This window comes from Mixophyes fleayi, chromosome 8 (assembly GCF_038048845.1).
Source record: "Mixophyes fleayi isolate aMixFle1 chromosome 8, aMixFle1.hap1, whole genome shotgun sequence".
NCBI classification, from domain to species: domain Eukaryota; kingdom Metazoa; phylum Chordata; class Amphibia; order Anura; family Limnodynastidae; genus Mixophyes; species Mixophyes fleayi.
The window spans coordinates 26,244,781-26,264,948 of NC_134409.1; the positions used below are offsets into that span (position 1 = coordinate 26,244,781).

Genomic DNA, 20,168 nt, shown 5'->3' on the forward strand with positions numbered 1-20,168 from the left:
ATTGCTATGAGATTAAATTCTTGATCCCTTTTCACAAATTCTGCTGTATTTTGTCTGCTTAGTGCTTATCGCAGTTTTGTATACCAGCCATAAGTCAAAAAGGAACTAAATTAAGTTTCATGGAAAGAACAAAAAAAAATCATCATAAATTGTCTCAAGAGAGATTAGAAATGCTGTTTGATGATATATATATATATATATATATATATATATATATATATATATATATATATATATCTACACTATATAAATGCCTAGTGGCGTGTGTGGAAAAAAAACAACAAGCTGCAGCGCCACCTGCTGGGCAGAGTTATACACTGACCTATATATTTCTTGAAGGAGAAGTGACAGTTGGGAGTGGTTGGTGGTTGCCGGGGGTGACAGTGGGGAGTTTGTAACACCTTAAGTAGCTTGATGAAGGATGTGGCGATGAAGATGAAGGATGAGGTGATGGAGAAAAATGATGAGGTGGTGACATGTGGACAAAACCACGTTAAAAAAGGGCGCTTGCGTCGGGAAGTAACGCTCTTCCCCTGAGGAGGCCTGGGCTAGGCCCAAATGCATGACAAGAACCTTTTTAACACCTTAAGTAGCTTGATTTGACTAGAATGCACGAGTATCATGCATGGGTTAACTTGTATATATATATATATATATATATATATATATATATATATATGTGTATCCTTTTAAGGATTAACATTTCTATTATTTTTATGTATTTTGGTATGTACAGCTCATTAATGCTGACACAATATATTATTATTTTCAGGAAAAAAATAAAGAGAACATGTTTTCTTCTCCTATTAGTATGTCACAATTGATCAGCCCTTTTCTTAGCAATAATTTTGATTTTCTGCAGCCAAGAATGCAAGGTCAATTTTAATGAGTGGGATTATTTCATCAAATAGCTCCTATCCTCATCACAAAGCCGTAGCAGGGCAGGTTACGTGAGATACACTGGCAAAGTTGAACCAATTAGTAGCTTTGACATTTTCACTCATTCATTTTGGTTTTAGGATTACTCTAAAAAAGACTACATTATTCTTATGTCTTCTAAAATTGCATTCAAATTGGTCAAGGTTTGATGACTTCAGTCACCACTTCAAAGCCTGAGCTCAAGAAGGTCATCTGTGGTCGCAGCAGAGGAGTCATTAAAACCTAGACAATCAGTGCGCTCCACAGGGCTTATTGACAAAATCTCCTAATAGTGCTGAGCGGCAACTCAGCGCAACGTCTTATTTTAAGTGTCATTTGTTCAATTTGCATAGTAAACATCCAATTCTGTTTCGTGCATCCTTATTTACTTCAATTTTCTTACCTTGGGAGACAGATGGTTGGTTGAGTCGGACATGATACATAACAGATCGTACAACCCAGTGCTGAATTAAGGGATAACCAGTCACCTCACTGAAATTGACCATGCCTGTAAGAAAAGACAATGTCATAACCAAAGACCTCTATCTGTCGGTCATGCATGACTTGAAAAGCAGTTGCTATTGTCTCTTAAGGTCTCTGTTAAGGCATCTACTGCTCTCCTTAGCCTGGTGCTGCTAGATTTAATTTACTGACCTGACTGTTACTTGACATTTTGGAGAAACTGCTTATTATTTAGAGACAAATGCAGTAACCGCAGCAACCAGTTACACATGTGCTCTTATTTTCTAACTTGCAATAAATCAAAGATAATTACTGATACGGGTTCCTACACATTTGCATTTCCACTCTTTGTTAATAAATAAACCCCACTGCTGTGATGTTGGAGAATATATGTGTGTATATATATATATATATATATATATATATATATACATATATACATATATATATATATATATATATATATATATATATATATATATATATATATTTATTTATGTTTAATACATTTTCCATTTGGCTTCTACATTTTTTTAAAAAAAAGTAAACCTCTGCCTTGATTTCCTATGCTGTCTCTCTCCTTCAATGTACCCCAAACGCATGAAGCGGCAAGTATCTACTTGTGACAGTGGGCTGTCCCCTCCTCCTACTGTATCTCATGTAGAATGCTCCCAATACTAATTATACAGCTGACAATTTGCCCCTTTTTCTCAATGACTATGTGTTATGGTTTCTGTTTACAGAGTATACATCAGTTTGAAGAATGTGGGAGAAGATTTAATACTGCTATGATGGGCGCTTTCTGCAAGAAACAGTCGCTCATGGAGATGCTTAAATAGATCAGATAATGTGAAGATACCGGGTTTTCACCCACATCACACCTGCTGGCCATCCAGGGGTGCCTAACTATGCCAGGGAAACCTACCAAGTACCTTCTAAGGTTCCTATAATCACTCAGGCAAATGCAGTTACAAAAGTACAACAGTACATTTATTGTAATAAAAACAACACTAGAATATTATATACACACAGTAAATAAATGCCAGGGACAGACATTATCTGTCCCTTTCCCCACTAGCTTGAGGAAATACTGTCACCTGGCTGTCCTGACTTGAAGATCCATGGATCTGCCGATGTAGTCCACTGGTAGAGAACGGCAACTCAAACCAACCACCCTGCAGCTTTCAGCCCTCAATCCTCAGAATGAACAACCTCTCTCCCCCTGGAGTGTCTCCTTTTATCTAGGGTCAATTTTCCACTGTGTTTTCCCCTCCCTTGGCAAACCCCTGGCTCTCTCCTTCTTAAACATTGGTGGGTGCTGGATCAGCGGATTGGAGGGGGAGTGGAGATGAGCTATGCTTCCACAAAAGCTCCCCTGCTGGGTTCCAGACAAAATGTCTGCACTAGTCCTGTTGAGAACAATGGATACTAATTGGCCTTCCACCTCACCTGTATCCTGCAACTTGACCCTTACCCATAACCCACCTGGCTTCACTTTAAGCACAATGAATAACAGCTTCACTGCAATAGCAACAATACACAATAAACAATATACATATTTACAATGACTAGCATATACTGAAAAAGTATACTATATCCACATGTAATTAGACACTCTTGGGGGTTGTGGGGATAAAAAGTACATATTCAACTGTGTCATCACAGATGCAATGATAGTATGTGATGGATGAAGGATCCTACAACATTTATATACCTGCTAAAAAAGTTGTGCTTTTCAAAGACCTTAATATATGTTTATCAACATCATGTATCCCAAGACTGTGAGGCTGAACTACCCAGAGAAAAAAGTGATACATGTGTAAAAAGAGCACAATGAGGTTCATACACAGAGAGAATGACTTTGGGAGTATCATGTAATTTAAGACCTTAAGCCTTGTGAAGTTCTTATAAATGAGGTGCTTCAAGATAAATAACATCTAAGGTAGATATAACTGAAGGACATGTGAGGTTCATTATGAGGTTCATTTGACTGTAGAACTGTGAGAGGTTCATAAGACTGAAAACATTTCAGGTTCATAAGACTAGAGAACTTTATCAGGTTCATATAACTGAAGTGTTTGCGAGGTTCCTAAAGATGAACTTTGTGAGGCTTATATAACTGAAGTTCATAAAACCAATGAACTTGGGTTCATAAAAATAGAACGTATGTGATTCATATAGCTGAAGGGCTTGTGAGGTTCAGTTAAAATATGCTGTTGTTCAAACAGTTGAAGAGGTTGTGACTTTGATATATTTGAAGGCCAAGCAAGGTTCATATAACTGAAGAACAGATGTGGGTTATATACCCGAAAAAAAACATGAAGGCTCATCTAACTAAAGAACCTGAGAGGTTCATATAACTGAAGCACTTGTGAGGATATGACTGAAGAATCATGTAAGTGAGGAACCCAGGTTCATTGACCAGTGGAACTATTTTTAGATTAATAACACTAGATCATGTGATATTTATACACCAGGAGAAAGCATGTGCTTCGCTTCTCTGGCAGGTGGGTCCAGCTAAGGCTATTTCTTTGCTTTATGCTAATGTCCTTTCCCTCTTGAATACTGACGATTTGGGCAGAATAAGAATGGGTTGGGAGATGGATTTAGGTCCCCTTGACGATGAAGACTGGAGCTATATGTTAGATAACGCCAGATAGGCCACCTCCTGTGCCAGGTTTAGGCAAGTACAGCTATACATTTTGCACAGGGTCTACTATTCCTATTGTCAGATGGGTGCCACGACTGACTCAGTTTGCCCAAAATGCTGAGATATTTCCACCACCTGCTCTGGAGCTGTCCTTAGGTTGGAGACTTCTGGTCGGGTGTGTTGGCTGGAATACAAGACACTGGTATCACTATCCCTATACTATTTCCTAAGATCTGTGTATTTGGACTCGGACTTGACCATTTGCTTAATAGGAGTTCGACCAGGTACATTACGAACCTCCTCGCCCTGGTCAAGGTGCTCATTGCAAGAACATAGGTGACCCGGGAGGGTCCCAGGTTTGCTAACTGGATTATTCTGGTCAATGAGGCTGTGGGGCATGAAAGGTCTACTTACCAGTCCTGCAACACTATTCCTAAATACTGTTCAGATGGGCGAAATCAAGATATGCTGTGAGGTCGTTGGTGGCAGACTTTGACCCTGACTGAGTACTCCCCTTGCAGGTGTAAGTTGTTGTGTCATGCAGGTGGGAGCACCCATATGGAGGTTGTCATTCGTTTATCTTTGGTGACGTGTGGGCTCTTGCTGATTTGGGGACCCCTAGCAGATTCACCTCTCGATGTCTGCGACATTAGAGGAGCCTAACATATCATCATGTCCAGTGTAGGTGCTGGACGTTCTGTTGGGCCGAAAGAACGCCAGCTTTTCCTGCGAGGTTAGGAGCTAGATGTATAACATCATGTTGCTGATATGTTGCACCAAGAAATTATAAGATGGTCAGATATTATGATAGGAAAGTTTGTTAGTACATTGGTTTACTTAGTAGAGGGGGTACAATGTTTTTCTTATAGTGTGTCCCAAATCCAGTCCTCAGGGAGCCCTAACAGTGCATGTTTTCCAGATCTCCTTGCTGGAGTACAGGTGTGTCACTGACACATTTTAAAAGTTCCACAGGTGGCACCAATTATGTCACTTGTGACCTGGAAAACCTGCACTGTTAGGGGTCCCTGAGGACTGGATTTGGGAAATACCAGGCTAGATGCTTAGTCATGGAGTTGCTCTTCCAAGATCACACACCTCATGGAATTCTTCTACTTGTAGGTTTGAGCTGGGGAAGACATCTGACAAATTAAAATGCGCTAGAGGTGAAAAAATAGATGGACGTTATGTTAGCCACAAGCTGAAACAGACAGTGAAGCACACAGAGGGTTGGGTAACCTGGTATCTTTTCAGGATGGTGTGGTCAGGTCCTTAATAGCAGCACCTATCTGTCACTGCAGTGTAAGAGGAGCAATGTATATATCTGGGAATCTTGCAGACAGTTAGGTTGTATAAATACATTTCTTTTTTTGTGTTTGCTGTTGGGTGCTCTGATGTAGCCAAATACTTGGTGTTCATATGTTAAGGCTGTGAAAAGCTTTTTTATGCCAGAAAATTTTGTTAGATTTAGTAAAGAAATAGGATTTGATTTGCATTTTATTTTTGTTCAGACAGGAAATCTAATCATCATCAGCTATTTATTAAGCGTCAGTAATTCTGCAGCACTGTACAGAGAACTCACATCAGTCCCTGCCCCATTGGAATTTACAGTCTAAATTCCCACACACACCGGGTGAAACTAAGCTTCATTTAATGGCAGCCACTTAACCTACCAGTGTGTTTTTGGAGTGTGGGAGAAAACTGGAGCACCCGGAGGAAACCCAAGCAAACACGGGGAGAACATACAAACGCCACACAGATAAGACCGTGGTCAGGAATCGAACTCATGACCCCAGTGCTGTAGACAGAAGTGCTAACCACTAAGCCACTGTATTGCTGTACCTTTTGAGCAGTACTTATGACACAATAAACTATGAACTCTTTGGGACACTGTGTTGTTTGCCTCATACACTGCCATAAGAACCCCTAAAACCTGCTAAATTTGGAGGAAACTATCATGCTATTAAACTGTGGAAAATAAAGAGAAGCAAGATAGAGCTTTCATTGTTCTTGACGCAAAAAGGGTCTAGTTTTCGGTTTAAAACAAGATGATAATGACATAACTCTCCTGCTATGATTAAACCGTTTCTATTAAGTATCTTATTGTGGTATGCTGTAAAGTGATATCATGTTGAAAGCGCATGGATCCTTTTTATTTAACATATAAGGGACTGACAAATGGATCAGACAAGCACAGTGGCCATTCATTATCTTCCTTTACAGTGGAAATAAAAACTTCTTTCTGTCATGCGCTCTTGGTAAACCGTAATTGAAGACAAATTATATGACTGTATAAACTCATGCTGATAAACCACATGACACTTATTCACCACATTAAGTAGCATCATATCAGATCCGCAGACCAGTGAGGGATCATTGTTAACTTTAGAATGATCATTGTGCGGATGAACGTGAAGGACTGTGAAATTACCCCTTGGAGCACAAATAAGATTAAGAACTTGCATCCATTAATTTAAGTCTTAATTGATCAAAATCATCAAATGAGCTACTCTGCAAAGTTGTGATATCACATAATCCATCTGAAACCTGGTTTGTGTCAAATGCCTGTAGTGTTATAATTAATTCAGAACATAATCCGATTGATGTAATGCTGTCTCAGAACACATCAATATACAGTATATAAATACAGTATATATATATTTTTCTGATGAAAGATTGCGCTCTTTAGAGGTTAGTAAACAAAGACCAACCATATATCATATAAACCCCACACCCGGCCACAAAACAAATGAAAAGGGGGTGGAGGGTTGCTTAATGCATAGTTAATGCATAGTTAATGCACAGTTAATGCTTAGTTACATATCAGGGGCTGGCTGGACTGGGGGACAGCAGGGCAGCTGCCCCCTCAGGTCCCATACTGTACTACCTTGGGCTGGGTCACTGGGCTACTTGAATTTTTTTCCTTTAAAATGTTCCTTATAGGCTGCTGAGCTGAGTATTACCCAGGGCCATCTTAACAACATTATGGGCCCCCGGGCAAAGCAGTGCACAGGGGCCCCTATATATATATATATATATATATATATATATATATGTATAGAGATACAGATATAGATATAGATATATAGAGATAGAGATAGATAGATGTACTTGCTCAGTGACCCTTGAAGTTTTTTTTGCAGGTTTTTTCTTTTGCAGGTTTATTTATTCTAATTAAGAGCCCTACCTATGGGGCTCCCTTGTCCGTGGGGCCCCTGGGCACCTGCCCATCGTGCCCAATGGAAAAGATGGCCCTGGTATTACCCCCAGCGAAAACTTTCCAGCCTGCTCCTGTTGCATATAGTTGGTAAGGGTGGAAAAAAAACCTAAAATCTATTAATTTCAATCTATTTTAAGTCTATAGAATATGTGCATATGGTAATGACAATTTAGGTTCCAGGTGTTAATGACATACATCAGTGATATAGTTAGTGATATATTGGACAGATACACAACAAACATCAATGTCAACACTAGTGTGGGTGACCAAATTGTTAATATTAATACAATGTGCTAATTTCCACCTCCTGCCTCCACAGATCGGTGGTCTGAATGAATTTACCCTGGTGTAGATTATGAGACCTGTTTATTACCTTCCACCCCATTGCAGCAATAAGTATAATTTTTTTAATCGCTTGCCTGCATTTAACAACAAAACGCCAAGCGGTACCGTGTATTAGTGCACGGAGCACTAATAGTTAATTTTTTGACATACAGTACATGCGTGGGCAGGCTTGATAGATTTGGTTTTTAGTTCTACTATAAAAAAAACAAAAAAAACCAACTCCCCACAAATATAGACATATATATCTATAATATAAATGTCTAGTGGCGTGTGTTAGTCTGTCTGTGTGTGGAAAAAATAAAACCAAGCTGCAGCGCCACCTGCTGGGCGGAGTTATACACTGACCTACTAAATTCTTAGTGTGTGTGGAAAAAAAAATTCAGAAAGGGCTGAAATTTGGTATACTAAGATGTTTTTAATTTGTTAATTTAATTTGTTAATTGTTAAAATTGTTTATAAAGATTTAAAAAAAATATATATATATTTCTTGAAGGAGAAGTGACAGTTAGGAGTGGTTGGTGGTTGCCGGGGGTGACAGTGGGGAGTGGTTGGTGGTTGAGGCCTGGGCTATGACCCAAATGCATGACAAGAACCTTTTTAACACCTTAAGTAGCTTGATTTGACTAAAATGCATGAGTATCATGCACGGGTTAACTTGTGTATGTATATATGTATATATATATATATATATATATATATATATATATATATATATATATCTATATCTATCTATCTATCTATCTATCTAATCTATCTATAGCTATATATATATATATATATATATATATATATATATATATATATATACACATATATATATACACATATACATATATAGTAAAACATATATATATAAAAAACATTATAAGTTATTTATAAACATTATTAAATATGTGTTAATAATGACAATATTGTCATTTAAACACTAAAAGAATGCAGATGGCGCTACCAGAACAGGTACCGTGGCAGTACATGATACTTGATAAATAAACTGGTGAAACTTGACAGCGATAACCCCTTTGATGAATAGGGCGAGGCGATAATGAGCAGGAACACAACCTGTTTTGCTGACAATAGGGCTATTTCCCGTTTGGTAAACAGACCCATATATTGTTAATGTATATGTCATTGTGAACATCTGGAACACAGATCACTATTAGGAGATACTGTGTAAAACTCCATTTGGGGCGTTTGCTATATTCCTGGTATAAACATGGTTCTGTAAGGAGAGAGCATGCCTTGTATAGTTTTGTCATTAGAAATGCTAGCAGTGACACACAGGACCTCCAATAAGGCAGTCAGAAACTTGTCCTCATGTTGGGGAAAAAAAATCCTTTCTTAGCAAAGAAATTATTTCTCTGGATCAATATCCTCGATCACGCTATTTAATAGTTCTTGCTAGAGATACTATTTTTCGCAAGAAAGGCATCAAATCCACAAGTAAATCCAGTTAAAGAATTAGCCATCAACACATCATAGATTATTCTATAGTCTTACAGTGAATAACCTTTCCCAAGTCTTTTTTCCAGACACAGTGGATCCTCAAGAATATGGGTATGAAAAGCTCAGGAACAAATGTTTGTATTGAACCTGGATATATTTACACACAGCAACTAGGTCACCTCTGGGCTTGTTAAAAAAAAAACCTAATCTTTAGTTTCAATATAGCCCCTTCATTCCCTTAATTAATAAGGTTGCCTGCCTCCGAAACCCTCTCAGCTGCTCCTGTGTCCTTGCTGTAGACAGATGATGGCATGAGGAAGATTAACTTGGAAGTTACCATACAAGCACATTAAGAGAGTGGATAGAGAGTAAGGCTGGCTACTTACGTTGCCTGATATTGCAGAGTATATGCAGGGTCAGTGCTACCATTATGAGGCCCCCAGGTAGTTGCCTAGGTCAAAAACGGTTAAGGGGCACCTAAATCAATAAATGATTGACATAATGCCCCTCATTCAGTGCTTTTTTTTAAAAATCAAATATTTTTATTCAAGTTTTCAGACAATACAATTAAAACATAACAAAAGTAGCTTAGCACACAGTTCCAGTTCTTTTGAGTTTATAAGCCTGCAAGAAAATGTGTATAATAAACGTCAAGCATATAAGCAACGTACAGTTCAAGTGAACGTCCAATGTAACGATTGGCATTAACAGATATAGCTTCTCCTCCCTCCACCACCGAGCACTGTGACCCCTTACCCTAGTATCCAGGCATTCAGCAGATGCCTATGCACAAAGGGGTAGGTTTATATGGGTAAGGAGGGGGGGACATTCAAGGTGGGTCAAAATCTGCCGTCAGGGATCCCACAGCATATCTAGACTTCACCCAGCGAGACCAGACTTTAAAGTTCTTAGGCATAGTTTTTATGGATTGGTAGGTGAACCGCTCATGTCCCACAGCCTCATTCACTAAAACCACCCAGTCAGCAAAACTAGGCCCATCACTGGCCACCCACTTTTGGACTATAATGACCTTAGCCAATGCCAGGACATTGGCGACATATCTGGTCGCGCTCTTGCCAAGCCGCAAATCTACTCCCAGACCGAACACACAAGTCTTAGGAAATAACAAAGGAATCCTGATGCCCGTATCTCGTATCCCCTCCACCACTTCCGACCAGAAGTCCCCAACCACAGGACAATCCCAGATAAGGTGCCAGAAGTTAGCAGGGGTTCCCCCAGACTTTGGTCATTCCGAGTCAGTTCTGGCACCCATCTGGTGCAGCCTGTGCGGGGAGTAATAGACTCTGTGTCTTATGTATACATGCACTTGCCTACACCTGGCACAAGAGGTGGTCTCTCTGGCACTGTCAGGAATGTCACTTCAGTCATCATAACCCAAGGGGATGCAGCCCCGAGCTCCCTCCTGTTAAGGTTAGAAGCCGCAGGCTGTGAGGCTGCAGAAGAGACCCAAACTCAAGTAGACGGGCACGTGGTAATGTGTCGGAAGAAACAGAGAGGAAAAGCCGCTAGAGAGTGATACAGAGATTTGGGTATACTAAAGAGCATTTAAAATGTACACTGACCTACACACAGTGGTGGCAGCCATTGTGTGAGTTGAACTAATGTTCATTGATATATTTAGTCACTATGCATAAGTAATATCACTTAGACACGAGGCAGCCATTCAGTGGGCTGAACCAATCAATATACATGTTAGTGCAGACAATCAATTCACTAGGAGCCAGTGACATCACCGGAGAAAAAAAGTCATGGTTATTGTTCTTAGTGAATCTCTAGGTGACAGTCTCATTCAGATTGCATAATGGCTGCCTCCATCTCTTGCAGGCAACGAGTACGCTGTAAAAAGGGATTAAACACAATAAATAAAATATTTATAATTTAACACTAAAAGCACACACAACCGATAATTGGTCATAAATACTGACTAATGCTGAGTACACACTACAGAAAATTTGTCCCGATGCAATATCTTTAATGATTTTACCAACGACTGAAAAAAAAAGTCCCTATCAGCATGTCGATTCATGTGTACACTCTATACCGATGTGTACACTCTTCATGTGTACACTCTATACCGATTCAGGCGTACACTCTATACCGGTTCATGTGTACACTCTATACCGGTTCATGTGTACACTCTATACCGATTCATGTGTACACTCTTCATGTGTACACTCTTTACCGATTCATGAGTACACACTATACCGATTCATGTGTACACTCTATACCGATTCATGCGTACACTCTATACCGATTCATGCATACACTCTATACCGTTTCATGCGTACACTCTATACCGATTCATGTGTACACTCTATACCGATTCATGCGTACACTCTTCATGTGTACACTCTATACCGATTCCGGCGTGCACTCTATACCGATTCATGAGTACACACTATACCGATTCATGTGTACACTGTCACAACCATCAACAGAAGAGATGGTGACTCTGCACACTGCATAGAGATCTATGGACACTGCCGGCCATGATAGAGCTCTATGTACACTGCCGGCCGTGAGTACATACACACTGCAGGATTAGAGCGACATTGTTCTGTTGTTGAACAAGATTTTTAGTCCGGTTTAACAATCAAAAGATACAATGTGCTTTGGTACGATAATCGTTCAACGTTCGAGCATACACACTAAACCGATGTTGGGCCAAATAGCCGTTTATTATGTGATTGGCCCGATAATCGGTTGAAAACTCTGTACTGTGTACTCAGCCTAACGTATATACTCAGTATTTGCTGCCTTGTGGCTGTCATATCTGAGAGCAAAGAACATTCCACTTTATCTATATCATTATACCTCTGCTCTGACACGTAGAGATAACAGGGTGGGCTGTAGTGTAGATGACTGCTAATTAGGCAGTGTATTCACTCATCTGAGCCAGAAACTTTGATCATGTCACAGTCTTTCACAGATATATGGCAACATATTTTAAACAAATTCTAAATCATTTTCAGAATGAACAAAGCTGTCCGTTCAATCAAGGCAGAGTTAGACAGTGCTCTGCACTATAGCATATATATATATATATATATATATATATATATATATATATATATATATATATTTATATAGGTTTTACTCGCTGTCATAGGGATTATTTCAGAATAGAGAAGCAGATGCATTAGGACTTCTCAGTGAGATCTGGTAGATTGGTGAAGACATGGCATACTGTGTAAGGAACAGACCGGCAACCCTGCCAAGCCAAAACATTCATGCTATGCTTTTATCATATTAATAGAAGGTCAACCTCATCTGTTTAAGTCATGTTACCAATTTACATAAAGGGAAGATAATGCATGTGTGCATAAGGTTACAGCGTATGTTAAAGAGGAGAATGCGGACAGCTCTGGTGATAGGTGAGTGGAGAGTAATGACAGATCCTGTTTATCTATGAAAGCTGCTAATTAGACAAGGTTCATACAATATCGGAGAGCTGACTACGCGGCATATGTTAGAGTGGGATAAGAAGGTGTCTAAGAAAAGCGTAATGGTTCGATAATGTCACCGTGCTGATTAGTAATGACTTCAGCTGAAACCGTCTGCCTGTGAAATTCCTAGACTGAGCATTTTGACTTTAACTCTTCACCAGCAAAGCTCAGCAGCAGCAATACAGTAGCAGGTACATTTATACAATGCTTGTTCTGTAAAATATAATCTATTCTGACACTGGAAATCACGTACAGATAACAAAGCTGGAGATTGACAGGAACAGTGTTAGAGGGTTTGAGGGGACAGAAAGGCACATTGGTTATTAAAAATCCAGTTGTGTTTATTTAAAGCCTGAAGTTATCTCTTTCCAGAACCATAAATAGGGAAATCAATCAGCCTAAAGCTTTCTTTAGACTGTGAAAACTGGAGGCCAAAGTACAAGTGTATTCTTTAAGCACTTGAATATACGATGTACATTTCCTTATATTGCATCAACTATGGAGGCATATTAAAGAACGAAAGATAGTTCAATCATAATCATCTATTTATATAGCGCCACTAATTCCGCAGCGCTCTACAGAGAAACTCACATCAGTCCCTGCCCCAATGGAGCTTACAGTCTAAATTCGCTAACATACACACACAGACACTAGGGTCAATTTTGATAGTAGCCAATTAACCTACTAGTATGTTTTTGGAGTGTGGGAGGAAACCGGAGCACCCGGAGGAAACCCACGCAAACACACAAACTCCACATAGAGAGAAAAACTAAACTTAATAGCAGCCAATTAACCTACTATTATGTTTTTGGTGTGTGGGAGGAAACCCACGCAAACACGGGGAGAACATACAAATTCCACACAGATAAGGCCATGGCCAGGAATCAAACTCATGACCCCAGTGCTGTGAGACAGATGTGCTAACCACTAAGCCACCATGCTGCCCATATTAATGCGATGAGGATTGAAAACAATCTTTCATAAAAAACTTCAACAGGGACAGCAGTCATGTTAAACTGCTGTCCCTGTGAAGTTTATCACTTACCTTTTCTCTGCCTCTTCAGTGCGAAGAGAACTGTGTTGACGGCATCTTCCTGTATATCCTAGTGCGCATGCGCCGACGGAAAGTATCAGGTATGCGCACAGAGAGCCTTTGTAGTGCGAGTGACCAATGAACTTGAGTCATGTGACAGGGAGGGATCACATGATCCTTCCACACATGCGCTGTCCAGCTCTGTTCTTCGTAGCAGAGCTGACAACACTGAAAATGTACAATTACGAAAATCTATGCCATAACATGGAAAACAAGAGAAAAGAAATTGATTTTCGGATATTGATAAATAGCGTTACTGAGCAGTACCATACACTTTTATGGGGAATGCTCAGTAAAACGAAAACAGATGCAAAGCAGCAGATATTGTAACGATGCAATGATCATAAATCTTTAACAGAGGATTAATGTTTGTTAAATAGGCCCCATGGTGTTCAGTCAAACATTAGTTTGCCTTAACAGCCGTTTCCGCAGGATTAACGCAAATTCTAGTTCTGGGGCTATTTAACAAGAGTGTAACTGGCTGGACGCCCCCTCACCAGTATGCAGGGCCTGATGGTGGCACAAGTACAGAGAGTAGACCAGGACAGGACCTGTAAATACACTGTCACTGCTGTGGTCATCATCATCATCAGCTATTTATATAGCGCTACTAATTCCGCAGCGCTGTACAGAGAACTCACTCACATCAGTCCCTGCCCTATTGGAGCTTACAGTCTAAATTCCCTAACATACACACTTACATAGACAGACAGAGAGAGAGAGACTAGGGTCAATTTTGATAGAAGCCAATTAACCTACTAGTATGTTTTTGGAATGTGGGAGGAAACCGGAGCACCCGGAGGAAACCCACGCAAACACAGGGAAAACAAGCAAACTCCACACAGATAAGGCCATGGTCAGGAATCAAACTCATGACCCCAGTGCTGTGAGACAGAAGTGCTAACCACTAAGACACCGTGCAGCGGCTAGAGAGTACTTTTAACCATTCCAAGCATCTGTCCCGGCTTCAGTTCTTTGATAAATTGCTCTGTTACTACATCTCTTATCACTGAGAATAGCTAAAGGGCAAAATTTGTGAAGGGTCTTAAATCGACTCCCTATCTCCCTTTTTCTGTGCATTATTTTGCCAGTGATGTGCCTTCATCATACCCATCTATCTATAGGTATTGTTAATTAAGGCAGTATATAGCCAGGCTCCCGCAGCCATTATCTATAGTACATAAGTAGAAGGGAAGATCCCTGTTTCAGAATTAAACCATCCCAGGTTTCTAAGACTGTAGTGTACTGCATCATATATCAGTAAGTGTTAGCAGGTAATCAGAACAGGGTCATGTTCTGCAGATCTCTTGAAAGGTTAGGAAATTAATAATCTGCAAAAGAGAAGCAATATAGCTTGGCATACACGGGTTTATAGGATGATGCCTAAGAACATGATATAATAAGCAGCAAATAAATGTCTTTATGTAAATTAAAAAAAACCAAAACAAAACAGATTGGAGCCCTTTTTGAGGTGATACAGAATGCAAAATCAAAGGATAGAGCCTTTCACCAATATACTGTATATAAATTCTATCTATACACAAACTATAGGAATACAACATACAGTACATGTGTGTGTTTGGGGTGGTCTGAATAAATAGACCCATAAGTCTTGCTTAGAACAGAGATACCCCCCCCCCTTCCTTTTCCCAACTTACCTATGCCAAATAAATGCCCCCTTGGATAAGCAACTCAAATACAGCTCTGCCATTGAGACCAATGCATTTACTCATTATTGGATGTTTTAGTGATATATAGTTATTAGTAAAATTGACTACATTTTTTTTTATAACTGGGACCCCAATTCAAATTGCGGCCAAAGCCAAGTTTTGTTTTGGTTGGTCCCTCTTCTGATATTCCTGCTTCACAGTTACATTTACAAACATGACAAATTTATATTCAATTCTACATGAATGAAAAGAAACTGCCATCAGCTGAATCACAATTTGAGGAATCTTATTTTGTCCTTTAAACCTGTCTTATACAACACTACCTAGGGGGTGGTTTTATCGATCGGTAGCGATTGTGTTATCGCCTATGATAGGTTTATCAGACTTTCCAAACATAGGGCCTGATTCATTAAGGATCTTAACTTAAGAAACTTCTTATTTCAGTCTCCTGGACAAAACCATGTTACAATGCAAGGGGTGCAAATTAGTATTCTGTTTTGCACATAAGTTAAATACAGACTGTTTTTTTATGTAGCACAAAAATATCAACTTTAGATTTCAGTGTAGAAATAAGATATAAATTATTTGTGTGCTACATGAAAAACAGTTAGTATTTAACTTATGTGCAAAACAGAATACTAATTTGCACCCCTTGCATTGTAACATGGTTTTGTCCAGGAGCTTGAAATAAGACGTTTCTTAAGTTAAGATCCTTAATGAATCAGGCCCATAAACATTAATGGGTGAGACTATCATGTGATAACTTAGTAAGGGTCGATAAGAGGTTTAACATATCCAATAAACAATGTTTAGTATTATTAGCTGTTTAAGCAACTAATAATCTAAAATAGAATAGAAAAGAAAAGCTTGGCGGAAGTTCTGATGACAATCTGACGTTGGCCTGGAGTTTCCATATCTATTAGACATCTCTCCATTTACTCTCCTGCTGCATTGTAACAAACCAGCGGTTAGTGGGAAAATAAATGGATTTACTGACCTGTCAGAAAATCAGGGTCGGGAATAGGCTCGGATATCTCTTCATGGCATTGGGTTTCTGACGGTATAGTGGCTACGAGTAGACCATCTGGTAGCTGGTGCTCCAAACCACGTGCAAAGTTATTCTGTCTACAGATGAAGAAGCATAAATACACATCAGCAGGCAGATCAGGGACTATCGCTCCGTTCCCAGAAGAGGTCACAATTGTCTTCATAAAAAAATCATACAAACAGGAGAAGTTTCTATTTATCGAAGGGCAAAAATCCCTCATGATATTGCTTTTCAGTTTTGCCTGCAAGGCAGCTTTTTTTCTGCCTCACCCTAGAGGTTATCTGCACTAGTTTGCACATATACACTATATGGACAAAAGTATTTGGACGCTTAAACATTACACCAATAACATTATATTCAAATACATATACTTCAATATGGAGTTGGTCCTCCTTTTGCAGCGATAAAAGCTTCCACTCTTCTTGGAAGGTTTTCCACAAGATGTTGGAGTGTTTCTGTGGGAATTTGTGCCCATTCATTCTGTAGAGCATTTATGAGGTAGCGCTGACGTTGGACTAGAAGGCCTGGCTTGAAGTCTCTGTTCCAGTTCATCTCAAAGGTGTTTGATGGGGTTGAGGTCAGGGCACTGTGTGGGCCAGTCAAGTTCTTCCACACCAAACCATGTCTTTGTATTCCTTGCTTTGTGCACTGGAGCACAGTCATGTTGGAATAGAAAGGGCCTTCCCCAAATTGCTGCCACAAAGTTGGAAGCATAGCATTGTCCAAAATGCAGAAGCATTAAGATTGCCCTTCACTGGAGATGGGCCTAGCAAAAACCCTGAAAAACAGTCACATACCAATATCCCTCCTTCACCAAACTTCATAATGCAGTCAGGCAGGTACCCTTCTCCCGGCATCCGCCAATCTCAGACTCACCCGTCTGACTGTCAAACAGAACAGCATGATTTTACAATCCACAGAACACGTTTCCACTGCCCCACAATCCAGTGTCGGTGTACTATCTCCACTCATTCTGGCGCTTGGCATTGGTCTTGGTGATGTGAGTCTTGCATGCAGCTGCTCGGCCATGGAAACCCATTCCATTAAGCTCCAGCTGAGTTGTTGTTGGTCCTTCCACTTTCTCATAATATTACTTACAGTTGACCGTTGAATATCCAGCAGGGATGAAATTTCACAAACAGTCTTATTGCAAAGGTGGCATCTTTAGCACAGTACCACGCTTGAAGTCACTGAGCTCTTCAAAACGACCCATTTTGTATCACAAATGTATGTAAATGGATCCTGCATGGCTAGGATACTTTTGTCCATATAGTGTACATTAGTGTTCATACATGCCACCTATTATACTGTATGTGTATTGACAATTTGCAAAAACTGTCCCACTAATAGTCACTAAGTGCATTTTTATAATGACTCAATCCTAGTACAATTTGCTGTAAATGATATAGTGACAGACTAATGCCTCATAAATATAACCCTTGTATATAATTCTCCAAAGAATCAAAAATATTCTTCACCTAAATGATCCTTTCAGTAACTGCCCTGGTGCAATTTCCTTGGTCTGGTTATTGTAACCATAAAACAGCTCTCCGAAGAGTGTCTGGTTCATCGGCACCTCAGGACTATCTCCACAGTGTGCTCCTCCAGGACAGGACTCTGTGACCAGGTGACACGACAGTCCATCTGGACCTAGCTTATAATCCTCGATACAGCTGCAGAGGAAACACAAAAAGGGTCAAGTCAGTAATGGACTCCGTGCCCTAAACTACAGAGACCTAATCGTGTGTTGCCATTATTAAATCTATTTCCTCTCGGCTTCATTAGGATTAGTGACCTGCAGAGCAGGAAAGCAACTATATAATTGCTGGGTGGCATTCACTGACCCCAAAGCCTATTAAAACAGCAGAAGAGTAATTTAAAATCCATACACTAAATAAAAGTAGACATGACATCCATATATAAAACCACACCAGAGTATTTAAAGTGAGTCTGTCACCTACACACAGTGGAAGCTGTCATTTTGCTGACTGATAAGAATGCAACCAATCAATTTCCTTCACCAATCATTAAACTGAATTCTGTATGACTAGCTTTCACCCTGACCCCGCACAAAATGCAAGCCACGCTTGCGCGGTAGCCTGTTTTGCGTACGTCAGAAATCTTCCCGACTTTAATTAATCCTTTGGTGGGTCCTATTTTGGCCAAAACCGACCCTGTCTCAACCTTTTGTAGTTCATTAAAATATTATTCAGTTTCAGAGACACCAACAGTGGAATTTTTAAAATCTTTACAAAAACCCAAGTATTAAAATGATTATGTCATTATGTTTGACCTGATGTTCTGCTTTGAGGACATAAACATTATGTTAAATTCAGTTAAAATGGAAATCGTTCTCCCCGGGGCATACAAAGGTGAATTGTCAGCTGCCTGAAAATGCCCTTGGTTTGCAAGACAATTAAAAAAAGGCCACTCAGCTGCTAATTTTTGCTGAGACAAATAGCAGACCGTGGTTTGCAGCCTTGCAGAAACATCTAAAGTTTACAAATAATAACAACATAATCTTCTGCAAATAAAAACAAATATAGTATTGCTACTTGGAGGGTACTTGATAGGACTTATTAACTAACTTGGTATTTAGATGCAAAATGTGCAGATAATCACACCTCCGAATCTTCGCTGTCCTAATACTCAAGTCCTGAAAGGCGTGTGAGCTTTTGGGGAGTGGACATAACTGTGGGAATATGGGTATGAACCAGAAACGTGGCTTATTTTAAACAACTTTTGTTTGGAAAAATGTTTGGAAGTAACACAAACCAATTAGCTTTTTATCTGTCTATTGCTCTTATTAGACAATGAAAGCAAGTGTCTGGTTGTTATGATTAAGTAAATTAGTCCATTTGCCTTTAGCTGCCCACTTTGTTGACTTGAGAAAACCTTGGACAGATCGCACTTCCCCGTGGCGGCGAAGATACATTTGGATGCCTGGCATATCAACTTTCAATGGTCACATTTTCTGTCCCTACCATGGTGACCATGAGTAACGGGAAATAAGGATTTGATTCCGCAGCGGGAGCCTGAGTAACGTCTACCACATCCAAGGAAGGCAGCAGGCGCGCAAATTACCCACTCCCAACTCGGGGACGTAATGACGAAAATTAACAGTACAGGAGGTAAATGTATTAAGCAGTGTAACTTGCCTTGAAAGCCATTGTCGTTTTAAATTTCCGCTGCAAATATCGCGACTTGCAGAATCCGCTTCTTAATACGTTTACTCCTAGAACTCTATTGAGGCCCTGTTGCAGCGGCCAATTTGTGGACTGAAATAATATATACAAGAATCCAGTCTAGCCTTTCACTAGGAATTAGTGACTGGACATAAGAGGCACTAATGCCTCATGCCTCTGTGATGTCGCTAGTTATTATTGAATGGATAAGCTGTATTCCCATGAACATTTGGGTCAGACCCAAAATGACTGCTCCCATTGTATGTATTTGGCAGATGCAGATCAACTGCATATTAATTTCTAGCATAGATACATCTCTATAGAACATTGTGTAATACTAGACATAGGACACTGCTGAAGGCTCTTACCCACAAAGCATTAGGATGTTGTACATCTCAGGATCATCTGGGAAGGGAACCTCTTTTTGAAGACACAACTGTTCACAGCCCCCATTAAAGCCGTCCGAACAGTCAACTCCCTTCTGGCGATTATAGCAGCCCGATAGGTCTTTCATAGGACTAAGTCCTAGGGGGCACTGTGGAGACAGAATAAATGCTTCAGAATCCCATTATAAAGTCCCCCAATATATTATCATCTCCGAATCCGATTAGGTTCTGCATATACTGTACTAAATCCATTTATTCGAGAGCCTCTTTGATTTCTTTCTACA

General features: G+C 39.8%; 1 protein-coding gene across 3 annotated transcripts in view; it reads right to left on the minus strand.

Moving 5' to 3' along the window:
• Positions 1–20,168, minus strand: part of ASTN1 (astrotactin 1) — a 325,634-nt gene that overhangs the window by 46,384 nt on the left and 259,082 nt on the right. For all 3 annotated transcript variants that reach the window (XM_075182193.1, XM_075182195.1, XM_075182194.1), the window contains 4 exons: positions 19,867–20,033; positions 17,792–17,986; positions 16,263–16,390; positions 1,322–1,426 (listed from right to left, as the gene is read on the minus strand). In XM_075182193.1, coding sequence (XP_075038294.1) covers positions 1,322–1,426; positions 16,263–16,390; positions 17,792–17,986; positions 19,867–20,033 — 595 coding nt within the window. The remainder of the gene's footprint in view (positions 1–1,321; positions 1,427–16,262; positions 16,391–17,791; positions 17,987–19,866; positions 20,034–20,168) is intronic.